The following is a 14231-nucleotide window of genomic DNA, read 5'->3' as shown; positions in this document are numbered from 1 at the left end:
AAGTAAAAGTTCCAATAAATGCATTAAAAGACACACAAGACAATTCGTTACCTAGAACTATTTACATTGTTGTGAAATGTGATTTTAGTTTTAGTTTCCTTAAATCTTTGGAAAATCAGACCATAAGATGGTGTTCCTTCTCCCGGCATACGAGCAGAAACCCAAATGGGAGAATCCAGCTAAGAAGGTCGTGCAGTGCTGGTCCGAGGAAACGGAACAGCTCTTACGTGATTTCTTGGAGACAGTGGACTGGTCCATATTTAAGAACTCAGCGACCAACTTAAATGCGTATAGCACCCCTGTCACAGACTTCACCAACAAATGTGTGGACGACTGCGTGCCAAAGCAAGCAGTACGTACGTTCCCCAACCGGAAACCATGGCACAATCGCGAGATTGACTCCCTACTGAAGGACAGGTCTGAGGCGTTCAAGTCAAGCGACCGTGACCTGTACAAGAAATCCAGGTACAACCTCCGCAAAGCCATCCGAGATGCCAAGAGAGAATATCAGACCAAGCTAGAGTCACAAACTAGCGTTACAAATTCGCGGCGGTTGTGGCAAGGCCTAAACAACATAACAGGCTACAAAGCGAAGCCGAGCAGTATCTCCAGCAGCAGCGCAACCCTCCCGATGAAATCAATGCATTTTATGCTCGGTTCGAGCAGGAAACCAACGATCCGCTGTCGAGTGCCCCAGCAGGCCGTAACACACCCAAATCCACAGTCACAGCTTCCAAAGTCAGATCTGCCTTCCAGAAAGTGAACCCTAAGAAGGCGACGGGTCTGGACAGGATTTCTGGTTGTGCAGTCTGAGTCTGCGCGGACCAGCTGACAGATGTGTTCGCGGACATCTTTAACCTGTCCCTACTCCGCTCCGACGTCCCCACCTGCTTTAAGAAGACCACCATCATGCCGATGCCAAAGAAGAGCCAGGCAATGTGCCTCAATGACTACTGTCCACTGGCCCTGACATCAGTCGGAATGAAGTGCTTCGAGAACTCCCAGAACGCCTTCTTCCACTGCAATTCACATACCGCTGCAACCGGTCCACAGCAGACGCCATCTCCCTAGTCCTACACTCATCCCTAGAGCATCTCAACAACAAGGATTCCTACATCAGACTCCTATTAATTGACTATAGTTCTGCCTTCAACACCATAATCCCAGCCAAGCTCATATCAATGCTCCAAAACCTAGGACTTGGCTCCTCACTCTGCTACTGGATCCTTGACTTTCTGACCCACAGACCACAATCAGTAAGAATAAAAAACACTTCCTCCACAATAGTCCTCAATGCAAGGCTGTGTACTTAGCCCCCTACTATACTCCGTGTACACACACGGCTGTGTGGTAAAGTTTGGTTCCAACTCCATCAACAGGTTTGCTGACGACACAACCATACTGGACCGGATCTTGAATAATGACGAGTCAGAATACAGGAGGGAGATAGAGAACCTAGTGGAGTGGTGCAATGACAACAATCTACCTATCAATGCCAGAAAAACTAAAGAGCTGGTCATTGACTTCAGCAAACAAAATACTGTACACACCCCTATCTGCATCAACGGGGCCGAGGTGGAGCTGGTTAACAGCTTCAAATTCCTAGGGGTGCACATCACCATAAATCTGTCCTGGTCCAGTCATGTCGACGCTACCACCAAGAAAGCACAACAGCGCCTGTACTTCCTCAAGAAATTAAGAACATTCGGCATGTCCACATTAACTCTTACCAACTTTTACAGATGCACCATAGGAAGCATCCTATCTGGCTGCATCACAGCCTGGTATGGCAACTGCTCGGCCCAGGACCGCAAGAAACTTCAGAGTTGTGAACACAGCCCAGTCCATCACACAAACCTGCCTCCCATCCATTGACTCCATCTACACCTCCCGCTGCCTGGGGAAAGCAGGCAGCATAATCAAAGATCCCTCCCACCCGGCTTACTCACTCTTCCGACTTCTTCCATTGGGCAGGAGACACAAAAGTCTGAGAACACGCACAAACAGACTTAAAAACAGCTTCTTCCCCACTGCTTCCAGACTCCTAAAGGACCCCACCTCAACCCATTTGTTTTCATCCCATTTCATTTTAACTGTCTTTTACCATGTCCTTCTCTCGTTTTTCTTTATATATATTTACCCCCCCCCCATTTTATCCACCTTTCATTACCCTTTCTTCGCTTTGCTTCCCTATTCCCCTCCCCCACATCTAAATCTGTCACAGTTTAACCTCTGATGTTAGTTTCTCTGCAGTTTAGCCTTTCACACCTTTTGTTCTCTCTGGGGACTGCCATTAGCACTCTTTCCCCTTGCTTTCTGTGGCTATTAGCACCCCGAGGTTTCTGTGGCTATTAGCACCCCTGGGTTTCTGTGGCTATGACTCATCTTTCATTCTCACTCCACAGTATAAATATTCCCTACTTTCTCTTTCTTTGGCTTTGACAAAGGTTAATCTGGACTCGAAACATTAATTATTTTCTCTCCCTACAGATGCTGCCAGACCTGCTGAGATTTTCCAGCATTTTATCTTTCGTTTCAGATTCCGCATCCACAGTAATTTGCTTTTATCCTAAACGACCCTCTTATGGACTGACTTGATTAATACTATACCCCTTTATGCTTCACCCGGTGCCGGTGTCTATGTATTTACATTGTGTACCTTGTGTTGCCCTATTACGCATTTTGTTTTTCTTTTCATGTATTTAATGATCTGTTTGAGCTGCTCGCAGAAAAATACTTTTCACTGTACCTCGGTACACGTGACAATAAACAAATCCAAATCCAAAACTCTTAGTTATGAGCATTAGAAATGATAGTTGCTGAGAAAAAATGGTTTTAGATCAACTTATTGTGGTGTTGGGTGCTCTGATGCACAGATGAACCAACACAGTTGTATTTGGTACAACTCTATTTTATTTCAACCTCTATATACAATTCGGTCTGGATACTCTGCACGTGGTGTCTCCCTGAGTGTGGTTCAGGTGTCGTGTTTGTCCTTTTATACTGCCCCTGTCCTTGTCTGTGATTGGTTGTGGTGTTGTGTTCTGATTTGTCTGTTGGTGTGTCTATCATGATGTGTGTGTTTGAATATCATGACACTTATAAATTGCTTTTTCCAGCATCCGAACAAGAGCCAGAGACACAGCCAGAACCAAAACTGGAGGCAGAACCAAAATCAGAGCCAGGGACAAAACTGGAACCAATCACAGAGCCAGAGACAAAACTGGAGCCAGTCACAGAGCCAGAGACAAAACTGGAGCCAGTCACAGAGCCAGAGAAAAAAACTGAACCGAAAATGGAGCTAGAGACAGTGTCAAAACCAGAGCCAAAATTGCAATTAGAGAGAAATTCAAAACTGATTCAGGAGACAGACCACAAGCTCGGGCAAAAGTCAAAAAGTAAGAAATTGTTCTTTATCTAATGATTGTGTAATTTATTTCACTGTATAAAATTCTTCCTCACCCATTTGCATTCTCCCAGATCCCTAGTGTGTGCTCCCCATGTGGACTCTCTTCTCTCCTGCCAATAAATTGCCTGCAGTTATTCATCTGAATAAATGCCCAGTATCCCTCTTATTTGCCTGTAACTCAAAATAAGCGGACCAAAGTTCAAGGTTTTTTTTTTTAAGAATTTGCTTTTCATCTTCAAACTTCTTTGCCCCAGCAATACCTCATCTTGGGATATTCAGAATTGAAATGCAACTGTAAAAAGCTTTTAAAACAAATTTCTATTTTATTGAGAAAACCCCCCCAATGTGAATAAAGATTGAGTAAGCGGTATCGGGGCTCAAATTTCTCTTTTGCCATCAATGTATTTGGAGATGAGAGTTCCTTAATATAACAAGAAATTTCTTCACACATTACACTAATTTTCTTGGCTGTATTTTATGGTTACCTGAGCTTATTTTTTTTAAGTGTTAATTTTTATGTTTCTTTTTCATTCCTCTTCTCTCTACGAAACATTTTCTTTCCCCTATCTTTCCCTCGCTCTCTCTCTCTCTCTCTCTCTCTCTCTCTCTCACACACACACACTGCCTCCCCTACTCACTCTGGATTTCCCACAAGCTCTTAAATATTTGTGGATGTATCAATCAATTATCTAATTGCACTAAACTATTGTAGTCAATGAGGAACCCCAAAAGGGTTAATTAAAAGTAGTTTATTTCCTACTCACAGCTAGGAAATACAGTAACTAAGCAACACTCCAAGTCCCAACTGGGACCATCCTGCGATGCCGGCTCCCTTTTCAGCCTGCTTTTATCTCGGGGAATTAACAAGTCCAGCTGTTGCCTTCTCCCCTGAGTGGGGAGGAGCTCATATTCCTCGAGCTGCACGGGGAGATCAATTGGGTCGTCCCGTGAGTCTCATGGGAGTTATAACAGCAACCTTGACCAACCTTTATAAAATAAAGAACGTATAATTGATTTTCACATTACTTTAGGAAGCATATTACATATAAGGTGGGAATTCAGCACCTTGCTGCAGACACTAATCATGTTACAGTCTGTATTAGTAAGTAAAGTCACCATAGTCCTAGATGACCATAGGCTGCTTTCCCCTTTGAGGGAGAGAGCCGACTGTTGATGATTTAACCTGAGGATCACCACACTTCGGGCAAGGAGCAAGGTTGAGAAGGTGGGCCTTAATGAATAACCTCAGCCAGTTCGGGAATTGAACCCGCGCTCTTTTGGCCTCGCTCTGATCACGAACCATCTGTCCAGCCAACTGAGCTAAACCAGCCCCTGTATGCTGAAAAATGTACGTGACAATGAGAGTAACTTGCAACTCTTATGGTGAGTCGAAAGGGAATATCCAATCCCCTGTCCACCTTACTCCCCCCCATCCAATTTTCCTTTCTGTTGGCTTCAATAGCAAGGAGTGTCAGGCATGGTCTCTATTTACCACTGCCTGTTTTGTGCCCTTGGTGATGCTGAAACACAAAGAATCTTTCGAAGATAAATTATGATCTTCAACACGGCAAGCGCAGACCTTTGCTTGCGGGGGCACACATTTTCAACTCGTACAGTCATAATTCCCTGATATGCACTCATAGCATTTTAAATTGTGAAATGAGGAGTGAAGATTAAAATTGCTGGCAGGGTCTTTAACTCATCTTGGTCACTGGAATTCATTCTCAAACATAGTCAAGTTATTTTCCTTGACTAAGTTTGTGGCTATTCTCCTTGTTCCCACAAAAAAGCTTGTTTATTGTGTGAACAATCCCGGCAAAGTATGAGACAAATTAATTCAATTCTGCCAGGTTCGGAATTCAACAGAATTATTTTTTAAAATTGTGAGGTATAGGACAGTGGTAAGAGGCACATTTATTACCCACCCACAGTTTCCCTTGAGAAGGTGTTGTTGAACCATCTTGTTGAATCACGGTAATCCATGTGGTGAAGTTGCTTCCACAATGCTGTTGGGCAGTGAGTTTCACGATGTCAATCTCTTGGATTATTTATTTTTGCTAATGGCACTGTTTATAAGAAATTCGATGTCCATGTACAGAAAATGTGCAGTCTTCTTGCCCTCCTTCTCCTTTGTCATTCCGATTTTCTTGCTTTTTCACTCTCTCTTCAGTTTACAATCTTTTTTCCCCCTTCTTCTTTATTTTTATTTCACTTTTGGTCTCTGGACTCTGTCTGTGTGGCTGCAACTCTGTTCCGTGTTGGCCCTTCTACCCCTAACACTCTGCTTCGAAGCACCAGCAAAATTAACTGAACATTGTGCAAATCTAAACAGTGCAGAAGATGTTTGCCTGTCAAACCAAAATTTTGTTGGTCATTCACGATAGGGACCATGGACCTTGTTACTTGGCAATCCAACAATCTAGTGATTATTTTTATTTCCCCTAACATGTCATTCTTTGAGGGTTTTATGGATCTTGCACTCTGGACTAGTGCCAGTGCAGACATGATGGGCCAAATGGCCTCTTCCTGCACTGTAACAATTCTGTGATTCTGTACATCCTGTCTACTATGAGCTTTACAAAGTCCAGGAAAACTTACTTAAAATGACAAAATAAATTAAAGGCGCAAATTAAAGACCAAAATAGACCAGCTTAACACAAGATAATACAGGCGAGGACCTGGTGGTTATCAAGCAGGGAGCTTCCTGCCATTGATGAATAAGGGAGTGACAGCTTATCCGACACAATGTTGTACGTTTGTGGTAAAAGAAAACTATACTAGTTCTGCCAAGTATTTGGGATTGTAAAAAATCATTTTATTATTTCTAAACTTAAAATATGAGGAACTTACAACTTTCATCTTATTTTTCAACAGGTGATAAATCAGCTACTGATAATGGAAATTTAGCACTCCCCTCTGGTATTATTCTAACTTTCATCATGTTATTGGTTTTCTATTCTGCATCAAGTTAGAAATCATCATCAGTCTCTCAGTAAGATTCCCTTAGGCTTTCATGATGTACTATATTCAACTTATTAATGTAAACACAATGATTGTAAATATACCAGCTTTCAACCCCAATTTTGAAAAAATGGAAGAAGACCAATTCCTGGAACGCTTTACCTTGATCGGTATTTTTGCTGGATCTTTTAAAATGTGCTTGAAATTTTTCAGATTGTAATTTGATGTTCATGTTACCATTGCTGTTCAAATAGCAAACTTGTTGATTTGTGATAAGAGAACAAGGAAGATTTGTGTACCCCTCTGTTGTTTAATAGCCATGATGTGGAGATGCCGGCGTTGGACTGGGGTGAGCACAGTGCGAAGTCTTACAACACCAGGTTAAAGTCCAACAGGTTTGTTTCGATGTCACTAGCTTTCGGAGCGCTGCTCCTTCCTCAGGTGATCCTTCACCTGAGGAAGGAGCAGCGCTCCGAAAGCTAGTGACATCGAAACAAACCTGTTGGACTTTAACCTTGTTTAATAGCAGCAGCTGAGTGGAGCATGAAATCTGATGGAAAACCAGGAGATGACGTGTAGCTGCCATTTTGTTTCCTATGCTGTTTCTTGTTCTTCACCGAAAAAACAAGGGGAGCGAACATTTTTTAAAAATAGATTTATTTCTCATTAATGCCTTTGAAGGCCTTATTAATTAGCTTACAGGGGAAGGTAAAACAGCATGTTACGAATAGATGTTAAATAACCAGGTAGCAAATAGCTAATCCACTGAGGGGTTAGTACAATAATGGAACAGCTAAACCCTTTGGTGGAGTACGTGTTCAACTTGAAATTTGCCAATATTACAATATGAGTCGGTTCAGTCTTGCCGTTAGTGGGAATAAAGGCAACATGAAATGAAATGAAACCATCAGCGATCAAGCACCCATTCCATCAATTACCATTGGGCATTTAATTTGCTGTTGTGTTTATGAGGACCCAGACTTCAGTCGGCTGAGCAATGCTCTGCTCCAAGAGACTTAACCAACTGAGCAGCATTTGGTTGAAAATTTCCATCTGCTCCCCTGCTGTATATTTCACTTTCTTCGGCAAAATTGATTACTTACATAAATTATTACAGCAAAACAACAACTGGGGCGGTGCAGTGGTTAGCACTGCTGCCAAACGGCACCGCGGACCCGGGTTCGATCCCGGCCCTGGGTCACTGTCCGTGTGGAATTTGCACATTCTCCCCGTGTCTGTGTGGGTCTCACCCCTACAACCCAAAGATGCGCAGGTTAGGTGGATTGGCCACACTAAATTGCCCCTTAATTGGATTTTTTTAAAAAAACAACTGGTGTTTATCTGGTGCCTTTAACATGCTAAAATGCCCTCAAGATGAACCTTTTCATCTTGCACCCGTCAGGACACTTTGCAAGAATGTCAGTATGAGGGGAAAACAACAATCTTCAATGAGCAATACACAAGTTCTGTACCACCGAACGACTATTAGAAACTTTGCCACTGGGAATTACGCTCATGAGCACAAACATATATTGGTGTTTTTTTTAACCACTTTTCACTTGGGCCAGGCAGTGCATTAGTTTGATAATTAAATCATGCAGCCCGTGTGTGTTTGTGTGTGCACGTGCATGTATGAATGTGTGTATGGATGTATGTATGCATGTGCATGTTATGTGTGTATGTATATATATATATGCATGTGTGTATGTATACATGTGTATGTATGTGTGCACACATGTATGTATACATCTGTGGAATAAAGGCAACATGAAATGAAATGAAACCATCAGCGACCAAGCATCCGTTCCATCAATTGCCATTGGGCATTTAATTTGCTGTTGTGTTTATGAGGACCCAGACTTCAGTCGGCTGAGCAATGCTCAGCTCCAAGAGACTTTAACCAACTGAGCAGCATTTGGTTGAAAATTTCCATCTGCTCCCCTGCTGTATATTTCACTTTCTTCGGCAAAATTGATTACTTACATAAATTATTACAGCAAAACAACAACTGGGGCGGTGCAGTGGTTAGCACTGCTGCCAAACGGCACCGCGGACCCGGGTTCGATCCCGGCCCTGGGTCACTGTCCGTGTGGAATTTGCACATTCTCCCCGTGTCTGTGTGGGTCTCACCCCTACAACCCAAAGATGCGCAGGTTAGGTGGATTGGCCACGCTAAATCGCTCCTTAATTGGAATTTCTTTTTAAAAACAACAACTGGTGTTTATCTGGTGCCTTTAACATGCTAAAATGCCCTCAAGATGAACCTTTTCATCTTGCACCCGTCAGGACACTTTGTAAGAATGTCAGTATGAGGGGAAAACAACAATCTTCAATGAGCAATACACAAGTTCTGTACCACCGAACGACTATTAGAAACTTTGCCACTGGGAATAACGCTCATGAGCACAAACATATATTGGTGTTTTTTTTAACCACTTTTCACTTGGGCCAGGCAGCGCATTAGTTTGATAATTAAATCATGTTTGTGTTTATGTGTGTGCACGTGCATGTATGAATGTGTGTATGGATGTGCAGCCCGTGTGTGTGTTTGTGTGTGCACGTGCATGTATGAATGTGTGTATGGATGTATGTGTGCATGCATGTTATGTGTGTATGTATATGTATCAATGTGTGCATGTTGTGTATGTATATGTATGCATGTGTGTATGTATACGTGTGTTATGTGTGCACACATGTATGTATGCATCTGTATGTGTGCACACGTGTATGTATACATATCTATGTATGTGTGCACGCGTGTTGCTCTTATTAGCCTTAGTTTTATTAGCTCTAATTATGTCACCTTTGCTCACGAGTCGCCAGGTATCTTTCTGATACCGCCACGTGGTTCAAGCTCGAGTTATGATTAATAAGACAGCACACCGCTTAGTAAGATTGAATTCAACGGTCATTTATTATGTACAGCAGTAGATACTTACACAATAATCCTACTTTCTATATCACTACCTACCACTACTGGCCAATACTTAACTTTTGGGGATGGCCCACCCGGTCAGGGAAACGAATGGTTTATCGAATTGGATCTGGCCTGCGGGATTCAAAAGGCTGATATGGGTCGATGGCTAGGACTCTATCGGGTAGCGATCGCTGGAGTCAAACTTACGGTTTCTTGTTGATGTTTTTTTGCGAAGGTTGCGAGCAGGAGAAGAAGGGAGAGAGAGCGAGATCTGAACTTGGCCCCTCAATTTATAGGGCCCAGGGGCTTCCCGCCTCTCGGGGAGGCCCTTGACCCTGAGTCCCAAGTGATTGGACTTGTTCCCAATCACTGGATTCGATATGCTCCAATAATGGGGCGATTCCTCAATCGGGGGGTGGTCGTTCACCTGTCTTTGTTTCGGCCACTGCTGGCGCCGAGAGGTCTGGCCCGGCATTCAATTGCTAATGTGTTGCAATTGTTCCCGGGGAAAGCCGATTAAATGGCACATGTCTGTGTTGATGTGCTGCTAATAGTCGTAGGTATCGATCTGGGCCGACTTCCCCAGAGCCGAATACGCTATTCTGTCTGCAGCTGTCCGTTTGTGTCCTGTTGGCTGCTTTTCCCATCAGCCTTTTCGGTTAGCCATTTTATATCGGGTTTTGGCCAAATTAATAGGGAATCAGCCATTTTAGGTGGCTACAGTCCCTCCTTGTGATCCTAACGCGAAGTGTGAAGGATCGCATAAATTTTGTCCTTTCCGTTCCCTGACCGGGGGGGACACCTCCTACATGGCCACTACTCTGACCCTAGTTATGCACAAAAATTTACCTAAACAATTCTCAAGGGCGCTATGTCAGGCAGGGGCATGCATCTATAAAATAAAAACTTGGAACCTCTAATTTTACCTAAATACACTCATCAAGCATTGCATCATCCTATCTCTCTAAAACATATAACAACAATCCTAACATTCCATATACTCTTTCCTGGCTTGGCAGTCAAGCTCAGGATCATACATTTTTTTTTTTGTTAATGGCAGTTTTGTACATCTTTTATTTACAGAAAAACGCAAGTGCTTGTTCTTTATTTTTGTATTATAGGTCGCGGGGGTCTGGGGTCTGGTCATACCCGAATATAGGGGATCGGATCCGATATACCGGGGTTCGAGCGCGGTACGCTCTCCTTTTCCATTTGCGGAGGCGCATAGTCTGCACTGCACAGCAGAGTATGGCCAACGCTAATAGTGCTTCAATTACGTACGACAGGGAGTACCAAGTTATGAACTTGGCACACCAGGATAATGCAGCATGGCTGGTGACTGGGCCCTCGGTACTGCGGGGCAGTGAAACATTAACGGCAGGGGGGTTTGGAGTAATGGGGTCCGCGTTCCCGCACAACCAAATGTTCATCATGAAAATTTTGATCACGATGAAAGAAGTCCTCATGGCATCCTCATGGCTGTCCTCCTTTTTCTTTCTTTGTGTTCTGTTTTCCTCCGGTCCTGGAGATTCTGGAGTTCTTCAAGACAAGCATAGTATCTGTAACTACCTTGGTATAATATCCGGTATGTTAGTGTGTCTGTCCTTCTTGGGGCCAATTAAACCCTTACAATTGGTCACTATATGTGACTCCCCCTCCCCCCCACCCCCACCCCATTTTTTTCAAAACAAATGTTAGGACACGGCACACTTCCCAATGGTGGACCAGTGCTAGGTTTATCATCCAAATGTTCCTGGATGTAAATAGCATGAGGCAGCAACCCAAGGGTCGCCTAAATAAATACAAGTGTTTTGAAAGGAAAAGGTCGAATGAGGTGCGTATGGGCCGCGACGGGTAAGATTTGGATGGAGTCCCCGGGTAGGACGGCTACCAATACTGTATCTCCCCTACCCGAGCGTTTTTGACCAACGTGGGGGTCCCCAGGCAGGGCGGGTCTCACGCCGTTTCTCCACTGCCTGAGCAACCAAAGAACGGGCAAAAATGTAGTCATCGTGGTGGGGTTGGTGCTGTGCTTCTACCCTCGAATCAGAACGGGCGTCTGGTACCTGAACAGGTATCAGCTAAAGTGTCTGCACCGGCGTCTGGTCTGTGGACCAGGTATCTGTGGACAAGTTGGTACCGCTGAACAAGCGTCTGGCCGCGGTGGGTGTCCGTTGGAGAGAGCTAAAAGGTTTCAGGTGAATGGGTATGTGACGGTGAGAAACATTCTCCTGTCGGACGAACAACACTTAAACAAAACATACAAACAACATAAAACATCCTGCAGGTTCCATCAGGAAGGACAACACTTTTCCCCAAGTGTTTCCTTTAAATCATCATGTGGACACCTCAGTTCTCTGTTGCGAACAGGGTCGCAAAGGGGTTGGCGGCTTGGGAGTCAGACCCGAGGTCGTCACCTATCCCGGGTGCCAAACTCTGGAGTGAATTAGGGCGGAAAGGGCTGCGTGGTGAGAGTTGGGGTTGCTCTCGTCGTTGCGGCCGAGTCTGCAGGAGTTGTCGCGGTGCCAATGAGTTGGGTCCAGTTGGGTGGGGACAAAGTCGGGGTCATCCGTGTGGTTCGGTGGTCGGTGGTGGGATTTGTTTAGATACGTGATCAGGAAGGGATCACTGGGATCGTAGTCGGAGTCGCTGGGTGTGGGTCCGGTTGCATGGGGGTAGTAGGGAGGCGTGCTGTGGTCATCGTCTGAGTCACAGTCGCTGTCCCTGCTGCTGCAGTCTGTGGGCGTTCCGGGGCGGAGTGTATATTTTGGGGGTGGAGTCGAGGTCGAGTCCGTTTCTGGGCTGGACGTGCTGGGGGTTGGTCGGGTGACGTTGGCTGTGGGCGGGGTGTGGGCTGCTGCGTCAAGCATGACGTGGTGGGCGTGGTTTGACTGAGCTCCATAAGCCTTTAACTGGTTAATATGAAACCACGCAGTTTTACCATTTGGGTATTTGATTTTATATACCGATGGGCTTACTTTATCCGTAATGGAGTACGGACCCGAGTATTTCGGAGACAGAAATGTGCTGGGGTTATACACAGACAACATCACTTGTTGTCCTATATTATACTCCGTAGCATGTACTGCCTTATCAAAACAGGCCTTGCAAGGGGGCAATGGACCTATAAAATCGATCTGGAGGTTAGTCCAGGGGCCGTTAACGGGTCGGGTGTGGCTGAGTTGTGCCTTTTTGGCATATCTATCTGTGTTGTTCTGAGGGCAGATGAGGCAATTCTCAATGTAATGGGATACATCCTCTTTGAGATTTGGCCACCAACAAAGCTGTTTGAGGTGGGCTGCGGTGGGATCGATTCCCTGGTGTCCATGACCATCATGGAATAAACAGATTATTTGGTTCCTATCCTGCTCAGGAACTACATAAAGGGTGTCCTTTAGCACCACACTGTCATGTGTGGTTATTGCATTTCTGTACCTCTCGTATGAGGCTGGGAACTTCCCTTTCACAATTTCAGTGAGAGCGCTATCCTGCTTCTGGGCCTCTCCTAGATCTTCGATCCTAGTCTGCACGACCTGAACTGCACTCACTGGCGCACTCACTGGGGCGCTTTCGGGGGGCTTCCAAAAGTACCCATGCCTGGATCCTGCCTTAGCCAGTGCGTCGGCTTTTACATTTCCAGGGGGGGGGAGGAACGATGGTGGCTGCGGACTTTTATAATGCCATAGGTCCGGTCCTTGGCTTTTTGCAAAATATGGCGGAGTAATGGGGCTGAGGGGAGGGGTTTCCCATCCATGGAAACAAATCCTCTTGTTTCCCAGAGGGGCAGAAATTCAGTGAGGCGGTTGCACACATATAGACTGTCTGAATATATGTCTGCTGGGCTGGGGAAGGAATCTGGGTGCTCTACAATGTAAGCGATGGCCGCAAGGTCTGCTGCCTGCGCGCCTAAGTGCCCGGGTAATTTTAATGCGATTTCCTCGAGGGCGCGTCCATGCGCGTCCTCCACATAAAAATCACAACCTGTTATGCGTTGCCCATCCAGGACTGTGGAAGATCCATCCACATAGATCCTAATGGGGTCACACGTGTCCTGGTGAGGGGGGTTCTGAGATGGAGTGGCTAGTTTTCTGGCGGGTGTTTTAGCTATAAAAGGGCCTGTATTATGGTGGGGCGAGATGATTTCACACTCATGGGGGGTTCCGGGGTACTATAGATTGTCCGCTAAGTATGTGTGTGTTTTGGTCCGTTTGACTGTGATGTCCCATCCTTGTAAGAGAAGGGTCCACCTAGCAGCGCGGATTTGGCTGACGGTACCGTCTTTAAGTCGTCCGTCTAGTAAAAGTTGGGTGGGGGTGTGCTCGGTCAAAATTGTGATGGGGTTCAGTCCGATAATGTATGAAAAGTACTGGACTGCCCAGAAAACTGCGAGCAGGTGCCTCTCACAGGCTGAGAATCCCTGCTCCACAGCATCTAAAATTCGGGAGGCATAAGCCGCGGGTCTTAGCTGGTCGTGCCGTTCCTGCAGGAGCACGGCTGAAAGGGTGCGGTCTGTGGTCGCTACCTCTATGGCGTAAGGGGAAAGCGGGTCGGGAACTTGTAGTGCGGGGGCAGCTATGAGCGCCTGTTTTAATGATTCCACAGCATCCGTATGCTGCGGAAGCCACTCCCAGGGGGCTCCTTTCTTTCGGAGGTCTGAGAGGGACGCTGCCTTGCTGGCAAAACCGTCAATGTGGTTTCGGCAGTAGCCAACCAGTCCTAAAAATGACCGGAGGGCTGAAACGTGTTGGGGAAGGGGCAATTTAGCGATCGAGTCAATTCTTTTGTGCTCGATCTCGCGTTTGCCGTGTGTGATAATAGTACCCAAATATACCACCTTTTCTTCCAATATCTGGGCCTTTTTGGGGTTGACTTTACAGCCAATGGAATGTAGTAATTCCAGGAGTTCGGACAGAAGCTCAATGTGCTCTTCCTTTGTGTCTGTCT

The 14231-nt window shown here is 45.4% G+C and overlaps 1 protein-coding gene across 1 annotated transcript in view; it reads left to right on the top strand.

Moving 5' to 3' along the window:
• The window catches only part of LOC140393530 (peptidase inhibitor 16-like), a 46188-nt gene extending 39399 nt beyond the window's left edge, over positions 1–6789 (top strand). Inside the window, exons 5-6 of the mRNA XM_072479831.1 lie at positions 3120–3398; positions 6284–6789. Of these exons, the coding sequence (XP_072335932.1) occupies positions 3120–3398; positions 6284–6381 (377 nt within the window). The 3' untranslated portion in view covers positions 6382–6789. The remainder of the gene's footprint in view (positions 1–3119; positions 3399–6283) is intronic.
• Positions 6790–14231: the final 7442 nt, after the last annotated feature.

Source organism: Scyliorhinus torazame, chromosome 17 (assembly GCF_047496885.1).
Source record: "Scyliorhinus torazame isolate Kashiwa2021f chromosome 17, sScyTor2.1, whole genome shotgun sequence".
In the NCBI taxonomy this organism is placed as follows: Eukaryota; Metazoa; Chordata; class Chondrichthyes; order Carcharhiniformes; family Scyliorhinidae; genus Scyliorhinus; species Scyliorhinus torazame.
Note: the sequence above shows the minus strand (reverse complement) of the source record. Positions and strands in the feature narration are given on the sequence as shown.